This window comes from Phoxinus phoxinus (assembly GCF_949152265.1).
Source record: "Phoxinus phoxinus genome assembly, chromosome: 6".
NCBI classification, from domain to species: domain Eukaryota; kingdom Metazoa; phylum Chordata; class Actinopteri; order Cypriniformes; family Leuciscidae; genus Phoxinus; species Phoxinus phoxinus.
The window spans coordinates 38,491,669-38,501,295 of NC_136881.1; the positions used below are offsets into that span (position 1 = coordinate 38,491,669).

Genomic DNA, 9,627 nt, shown 5'->3' on the forward strand with positions numbered 1-9,627 from the left:
AAGGAAATATTTGTGCCGGCTTCAGCATATCATTAACAGCGAACTAGCAGGGGAGTCTGGAGAGAAACCAGGTTATCCCGGTATATATTTTTGTTGATATGAAAAATCAGGTAGATTTAGCAATATAGCGGGTATATGATGTATATTACGAAAAAACGTTTAAATATGTAATTTTGGTGATCAAAGATGAGTTAAGGGATACAATTGAATCCAGGGGGACTTGACGCGTCAGATTCGACAAACGAGACGCTGCCGTACGCACCTTCCTCTCGCTCTTGATGGCCTGTTTCCTGGCTCTCTTCTCCTCTATGCTCTCGTCCCGCGAGCGGGGCTGCGTTGAGGCTCTGGGGAGGTCCGAGTCGTTTATCCTCTCCATCCTCTCCACCTGTTTGGCCGTCGGGCCTCGTTTCGCCAGAACGTCCAGAGGAATCCCCGTCTTATCGGACACTCGGATCTGCTTGGGCTGCAAACACATTAACAATTAATGCATTCGGCAGATGCTTTTATCCAAACCAACATGCATTTCGTTCAAAGAAATACATGGTATCAGTTCATGCATTCCATAACTTTGGTGTTGCAAGCGACATGCACTGGTCTACTGTTTGCATAGCGTGTCACGTCTTTCAGTGTTTATCAGCGAATGCGTTTTAAAGCTCTATAAATCCTTGTGTAACGCTGTCCATCCCTGTGAACAAACATCTAATGACCTCTGAAATGTGTTTTGGTTACGATACATTGCATGCAAACTATTGTAAAGAGAGAGTAAACAGCGTAGGTTTGCGTGTGACCCATAATAACAGCATTATAATTCACATATACTATGAATGAGCTTGATGAATTATTACATTAAAAATCCATTAACTACATGAATTCATACGGCGGGTTAATATTTGTTAAGATTAATAAATGATCAAATCACATTTCAAAATAAATGATTCACAACTTCGCAATCTTATTAGTACAAATATAGTATGTTTGCTTCCGTGTCTGTGCTGTCGGTGAAAACACTGACACTCAAAGCACATCAGTGTATACAGTAATACACAAGTTAAATTTAAGACTTTTTAATACATCTAAATAAAATTTAAGACCAAACTTATGATGGAAATACATATCAAAAGTGTAAATATACAGTAATCTTTCCAAGTAAACACACTGATGTTTGTTCAAAATGAACAGTATGGTAACATGACAATCAGTTTAAGAGTTTAAGAACATTTAGAAATGCGTGTAATGCAAAAAGATAACACAAAAATGTCATTGCGGTCCAAAATTATATGTATTATTACAATATTTTCAGAACATTTAGGTCCCATGAACAAATGCTACAATCAAGTAAATGTGAATAAATGTGTGTGTGCGTGTATGTATGCGTGTGTGTGTGTGTATTATGTCTGTGTTCTCATCTCTCTATATAACCTGTGTGTTTACTCCTGAACTGTTGTGAATATACTTGGTAAACAATCCTTTATATACTGTATGAATAATTTTTTTTCCTCAACTTTTTTCTTTACTTAAAATCATCAACCAAAATAAAAGACTGCTGGCTTGCCTTAACGTGAGTTTGGTGTTTTTTGCACATGCGATTGCACCGCTCTGATCCCCATTGTCCCAAGTTGAAAATTCTTCCGACACACAACGCAATATGCTTCGTAAGCATTTCCAGGTACTGACCTTAACCAAGAATACTCGTTCTTTTCAAGCCATTTGTTATTGAACTTGCATTTCCCCATGTTGCTAGCAATATTAGCTACCTACTGTATCAACCGTTGCTGTATAGGCTACACTCGCTAACGTAATCAAAAGCTGAGCAGTACGCTCTGTTACTATGGTTACGTTCTGAACTAACCATAAACAACGCAGCGCATAGACTACCGGGAAGAAATATATTTGGCTGAAAAGATTGACTGCATTTTCGCGGTGACATGAGAAAAAATATTTAAGACCCATCAAATCTGAAAATAAGGCAAAATAATACTTTTTAAGGCCTTATTTTCAGGAAATGTAATATAAGACTTTTTAAGACTTAAGGACCCGCGGCCACGTCTTCAATTTGGTTCACATGCAAAAAATGTATGTGGATTTGACTTGGAAATTTCACCCTAGCCTTCTTTCTCTGTGTAAGGAAATAATAGTTTCTGAACTATCCTTGGCCCGAATGAGAGCCGTGAGGCAGGTTTCTTCACCTTTGGAGGGTCCTGGATGAGTTTGGGCCGGTTGTAGAGGTTGGAGTAAGTGCCTGAGAGAGAAAGATGAACATGATCAATCACATGATTTATAGCTTCATTCAAACTCCTGAAAGTCCAGCATCTCTCGGTGTTCAGGCTCTGAACTATGAGGACACGATATCTTCATATGGCAGATGACTAAAATCAGAATTGGATGATCATGAAAATGAGGTGACATTAGCCCCCAGTTTCAGACTAAAACACACATCTGAGCGGTTTTAACTGAACGCAACTTGCATTGATGTATCTTAAAAATGTCAGTGTCATTGTTTTGTCTCAAGATGCAAACCAGTAATGTTTTTTTCCCCCAAAAGGCATGTTTATAAAAGCTACTTAAATATCCTAATTGAACTAAGGCCAAATCCTGGCTCAATCTAAACTATGGCCATTAAATATATCTAAATGAATATATTAAAAGCCTCTGAATTGATAATCCATTCACATCCTTGCATGGCATGAGAAAGTGCAGTGATAAACCGTGTGGGTTCAGACTCACTGATGATGGTCTCACAGTCCCAGCGCTCTGCAGACGGCTCCACCACCATCTTATCAATCGCTGCCTCTTCATCGGCTTCGTCGTCTTCATCTACCTCTCTCACAGAGGACAGCTCTGCGGGACCCAGCTGATCCAGTTTCTGACATCTGCACACACACGTTAAATGATTAGAGGAGTGATCTCACACACACACACACACAGATGCTGTGACAGTCTCTCTCAATCTCACACACACACACGCTGTGACAGTCTCTCACACATACACGCATGCTGTGACAGTCTCTCACACACACACACACAGGCACGCTGTGACAGTCTCTCACTCTCACACACACACACACACACCCGCTGTGACAGTCTCTCACAAACACACACACACGCACGCTGTGACAGTCTCTCACACACACACGCACGCTGTGACAGTCTCTCACACACACAGGCACGCTGTGACAGTCTCTCACTCTCACACACACACACGCTGTGACAGTCTCTCACACATACACGCATGCTGTGACAGTCTCACACACACACACACACACACACAGGCACGCTGTGACAGTCTCTCACTCTCACACACACACACACACACACCCGCTGTGACAGTCTCTCACAAACACACACACACGCACGCTGTGACAGTCTCTCTCACACACACACGCACGCTGTGACAGTCTCTCACACACACAGGCACGCTGTGACAGTCTCTCACTCTCTCTCACACACACACACACACACACACGCTGTGACAGTCTCTCACACACACACACACACACACACACACACGCACGCTGTGACAGTCTCTCACTCTCACACACACGCTGTGACAGTCTCTCACACACACGCACGCTGTGACAGTCTCTCACACATACACACACACACAGTGTCAGTCACACACACACACACAGTGTCAGTCACACACACACACACACACACACAGTGTCAGTCACACACACACACACACACACAGTGTCAGTCACACACACATGCACACAGTGACAGTCACACACACAGTGACAGTCACACACACAGTGACAGTCACACACACAGTGACAGTCACACACACAGTGACAGTCACACACACAGTGACAGTCACACACACAGTGACAGTCACACACACAGTGACAGTCACACACACAGTGACAGTCTCACACACAGTGACAGTCTCACACACAGTGACAGTCTCACACACATGCACACAGTGACAGTCACACACACATGCACACAGTGACAGTCACACGCACACAGTGACAGTCACACACACACAGTGACAGTCACACACACACAGTGACAGTCACACACACACAGTGACAGTCACACACACACAGTGACAGTCACACACACACAGTGACAGTCACACACACACAGTGACAGTCACACACACACAGTGACAGTCACACACACACAGTGACAGTCACACACACACAGTGACAGTCACACACACACAGTGACAGTCACACACACACAGTGACAGTCACACACACACAGTGACAGTCACACACACACAGTGACAGTCACACACACACAGTGACAGTCACACACACACAGTGACAGTCACACACACACAGTGACAGTCACACACACACAGTGACAGTCACACACACACAGTGACAGTCACACACACACAGTGACAGTCACACACACACAGTGACAGTCACACACACAGTGAGTCACACACACACAATGACAGTCTCACACACACACAATGACAGTCTCACACACACACAATGACAGTCTCACACACACACAATGACAGTCTCACACACACACAATGACAGTCTCACACACACACAATGACAGTCTCACACACACACAATGACAGTCTCACACACACACAATGACAGTCTCACACACACACAATGACAGTCTCACACACACACAATGACAGTCACACACACACAATGACAGTCTCACACACACACAATGACAGTCTCACACACACACACACACACACACAGTGACAGTCACACACACACACACACACACAATGACAGTCTCTCACACACACACACACACACAGAGACAGTCACACACACACACTCACTCTTTCTCCTTCTGTATGAAGTAGTCTTTGATGATCTCCTCCAGTCGGTTGCTGTCCGGTTCAATGTATCCCTCCAGCTCCGCGTTATCCAGCGCTCCGATCTCGTCATCGTCAAACTGCTCGAAAAACTATTCGACAACACAACACACACACTCAATCACTGTTTTTAGATCATCGCAATCACACTTTATAATACAAGTGCACATTAAAAATAAATCCGGTTTAAGTCATTCAGTGTTTTGTCTTGTACAATTGAGAAAGAAATCTGTGCATCATGTTTTCAAATAGTCTCTTCTGCTCACCATTTACTTGATCAAAAATACAGTAAAAACTGTAATATTGTGAAATATTATTGCAATTTCAGGTACCGGTAACCGTTTTCTATGTGAATATATTGTAAAATTTAATTTATTCCTGTGATCAAAGCTGAATTTTCAACATATTCAGTGTCACATGATCCTTCAGAAATTACGATAAATCAGGTTTATGGTTTCAGTCCTTCAGTTTTTGCTTGTACAACTGAGAAAGAAGAATAATTTTTTGCTTGTTACATGTTGACGTGAACTTTTTGATTTTATTTTTTAAAAAATTACATGATTTAATGCAATATACAAACTAGGAGATAAAAAAATGATACATTTAATAGAAAATAAAAAACATACTATCACATTGGTTGGTGACTTTTTTTTAACTACCCAGCAAAGATTTTTTTTGTTGTTGCTGTGTTGTAATGAGTATATTGACGGAGAAATATGCGCTCGTGTTCCTCATTATCTGCGTGGAAGATCTTCTGACCTTCTCGAAGCGGTCGTCCAGCAGCGTGAGCTGCTCGTTCCTCCTCATGACGGAGGATGTGAGCGAGTACTCTGTAAAACGACTCTTCGTCTCGCAGTCGGCAAACATGAACTCTCTCCGGGCGCCTTCCTCATCCGACAGACCCGCCGAGTTATAATCTTCCTCATCATCTTCCTCATCCGTGTCCTCCCACTCATCATCATCATCACCATCATCACCACTGAGGTCAAAAATAAAGGAAATTGGTGATGCCATCTGATGTGGGCGTGGTTATGCAGATTCAAGCATTCAACTCATTGACTGACTCAAATTCATTTACATACTACCAGCACAAATCCAAACATACTACATCGTAACTACAGAAGAGTCCAGGTTTAAATAGGAAATATATCGAAACTCTGTGGTCATTATTTGAGAGAGATGCTAACGGTCTAATCAGGTTCAATGATCTATGCTAAGCTATGCTAAAAGTGCTACCGCCAGATTCGGAGATCGGCTGAATTGGTTAGAAAACGGTAAAACTGTTTAACTCTAGGGGAGCTGGAAAATGAGCCTATTTGTGAAAAGTGGCGTGTTCCTTTAACGCTTCAGAAAGTTCATAAAGATTTTTATGTTTATTAGTGAATAAATTACTAAAATAAATATAAAGCGATCATGTCTCTTCAGAGAATTTGGACTAAACCGCTCAATTCATATGGATTAGTTTTACGATCTCTTTATGAACTTTTTGAAGCGTTAAAGCGGTAGTTGCGTAGCCTGTCAATGGAGGGACAGAAATCTCTCAGATTTCATCAAAAATATCTTCATTTGTGTTCCGAAGATGAACGAAAGTCTTACGGGTTTTGGAACGACACGAGGTAAATGATGACATTTTTATTTTTGGGTGACTTAACATTTAACATATTTAGTCTAGTTAACAACGATCTGGCTCATTTATTCCCGTTACACATTTTCTGTCATTTGTCAGTTTTACCGCGTGTCACCCGTGATGTCATTGGCCTTGATGATGAAGTCATCTTCCAGCATGTTCTCGGGGTCGTCGAAATCAAAGTCCTCATCCAGCGCAGCAACAATGTCAGGATCCAAATCCAACCGTGGCCCTGTAAAGCAAGATGCGAAACTAGATGCACTGCAAAAAAAAACAATCGCACTAAAACTACAGTTCGTAGTCACATGATCCTTCAGAAATCATTCTAATGTGATGATTTGATGCTCAAGAAACATTATTATGATTATCAATGTTGAAAACAGTTGTGCTGCGTCATATTTGTATGGAAGATGTGATACTTTTATTCAGGATTTTATGTAAAGAAAGTTGAAAAGAACAGCATTTATTTGAAACAGAATCTTTTGTAACATTATAAATGTCTTTACTGCCGCTTTTGATCAATTGAACGAGGTATGATTTTAAATGCAGGTGTTTTCTGCAGCCCGTGAGCAGGACTGATACTGATCTTCCACCGCCTCACCTGAAACAGGAGCCGCTTTGTTTAATAAACCCACTTCCTCTTCGAACTCTGACGCGAACACAGACGAGGGCAGGTTGATGGAAACCGCCTGCACAACATAAAACCAACATAACTTCAGCAGGTCATCAAACACACGAGCGTAACGATGTTTATCATCTGCAAGAGACACAACTGAGCCGCAACAATGTTTGTTGTCAAACACTACTAAATATTTTCAGTACAAATTACCACAGGTAATAAGACCACATTTAACATTTAAAAACTTATTCTTCAAGGAAAATGGACCCTAATCAACGGGTTAGCGCCATATTTAATATTTGACAGGAATGAAAGTCTACAGGTACGTGTATAAATGTTTGTCCTTAAAGGCCGTGTTTACTCCTGGTATTAAGATGTGTTTTGGTCGATCGGATCACATAGACGAGGGAGACACATTCCCGTTCACACCTGGTGTTTTAATCCGTCTCTTCTGCCCACTTTCAAACACTTCTGTCCTGATTTCTTCGAGGAGAGGGTCTATGGGCGGGTAAATGTGTGTGTTTTCAGATCTTTTAATCTAATGGATGAAATAAGCTCACGCTATTTACATATGAACTCGACTGGAGACGACGGAAAAACACAGCTTTAGTTTCTGCTCTGACAGACGCAAGATCAGCCGAACGCTATGAGTGTGTGTGAGAAATCAGGAATGATGAGAAAACATTTTGCTTGGTACGTTTCTCATCTTCAAACCAAACTTGAGTCAAAGTTTAAACCTGTCTGGCTCGAGCTCTTCCCGTAATGTTACGCATTAGACCAGTAGACGGAGAGAAGACGGTCTTTTGTGGCTGTTTGAACACATTCGACCACATGAGTGTTTACACTACGAAAGCAATCCGGGCGAATGTGTTTTCAACTTTCTCTGGAAGTGATGGAAAGTGGAAGAGCTCAAAACCCTGTTTGTATTTAGTGTCGTCTACTTGTGATCCGATCGACCGAAACGCATCTTAATACCAGCTGTATACACAGCCTTATATCACCTCCTTGTGACTAGTAATAACAAGTAATGAACCCTGATTCATATCCATGATGTGAACCATTTATAAAATCTTCGCAATTTCCTGTTTTCACTGGAAATATGTCAACACAAAACATTGAAGGTGCGATACACTTTCTAGAAATGATATAATCAGTGTCATAACATTATCAGACAGCTGCAGGGAGGAGCCGCTGCCGTTCGGCCTTACAGGGACGTGGACGTCCTCTTCCTCCATGCCCTCTTCATCCTCCTCAGGCTTCGGCCGAGCGTCTCTGTGGACCCGAGGGGTGGAGACGAGCTCCACGGGCTGGGGCGCCTCCCTCAGGTGCTGCAGGTAATTGTAGTCGTCATCGAAAAACACTCCAAACTTGCGCTGTTCCTCCCTCCTCTTCTCCACCTCCACCTGCAGGAACAGACGGCCACTTCAGTGACACGCTCCAGCGGACGACATTCGGATGTTGTGACTGTTTAACAGCACAAAACCAGTTTAGTCAGTTTGTTTTACCTTGGCAGTGGGCAGAAGGACATGTTGAGGTGCTTTCTCGTCTGCTGCCAGCGGGTCTTTCTGACTCCTGTGCACCAGGTGGAAGGACACGGCATCCTTCTTATTGATGAAGGCTTTCTTCTTTCTGTGAGGCTGGAGACACAAATCACAACTCAAACACAGCCAACACACAGAACTGGCCTATTCGGTGACTGCAGGATCATTTTAATCACTTTAGGATGAATGTTAGTGAATCTTTAGGGTGTTTGGATCAATAAACACATTCATTATTATTAATATGATAACACAGCTTGCGTAACACAAATAGATTTGTGATCAGAACTGACCTGAACCCATTAACAAGTCTTTTTAAGAGCATAGTCACTGTACTAGGTGTTTAAATCACACCGTTATAAACAATGAAACGGGATTTACAAGTAACTTATACACATGGATTCACTAGCATGGCAGCTAAAAATGTAAATAAGTATAACATTACTCACCATTCTTGCAGGTTAATGTATTATCTGGGCGTTTGTATTTTAGATCTTAATAGCATTAATGTTATCAAAAGTAAACAACGTGAAATCAAATCTTAGAGATTCTTGTGTCAGCTCGAAACACATGGACAACAGCGGCCATTTCTGAGACGCGACCATCTCGACGGAGTGAAGGGGAGCAGCACAGTCCATGCGATCATTTTGCCTTAAAGAACAATAAGGTAATATTCATATCTAAAGCTAATTTTGATATATATGGATTGTAATCAAATACTGAAGCGAACGGATAAATGACAAGAAACACAGACGCAATCAGTGTAGTTCAGAAACACCCCTGATTCACTTTTGGTTTAGTCTAGATGGGGGACGTCACGTGAGGATGATGACGCTCGACGCTGCCCTGTGCAAACTCTGCATTTCGTAGAAAATAAATACAAACTTGTATGTCTAATTACATCGACTTTTTACATTTTTATTTAGTAATTTACCAAATAGTTTTCTTATTATATGAATGAATATGCCCATTGTTGCTTTGTCAAATATATATTTTATATAAAAATATATATATTGAACTTCTAACTTTTTATAACTTTACT

At 41.6% G+C, this 9,627-nt stretch overlaps 1 protein-coding gene across 1 annotated transcript in view; it reads right to left on the reverse strand.

The window, feature by feature from the left end:
- The window catches only part of ltv1 (LTV1 ribosome biogenesis factor), an 11,742-nt gene extending 2,309 nt beyond the window's left edge, over positions 1-9,433 (reverse strand). The window contains exons 1-10 of the mRNA XM_079616045.1: positions 9,035-9,433; positions 8,553-8,684; positions 8,256-8,450; positions 7,030-7,117; positions 6,534-6,660; positions 5,561-5,780; positions 4,766-4,893; positions 2,725-2,870; positions 2,187-2,239; positions 263-463 (exon numbers count right to left, since the gene is read on the reverse strand). Coding sequence (XP_079472171.1) covers positions 263-463; positions 2,187-2,239; positions 2,725-2,870; positions 4,766-4,893; positions 5,561-5,780; positions 6,534-6,660; positions 7,030-7,117; positions 8,256-8,450; positions 8,553-8,684; positions 9,035-9,037 — 1,293 coding nt within the window. The 5' untranslated portion in view covers positions 9,038-9,433. The remainder of the gene's footprint in view (positions 1-262; positions 464-2,186; positions 2,240-2,724; positions 2,871-4,765; positions 4,894-5,560; positions 5,781-6,533; positions 6,661-7,029; positions 7,118-8,255; positions 8,451-8,552; positions 8,685-9,034) is intronic.
- Positions 9,434-9,627: the final 194 nt, after the last annotated feature.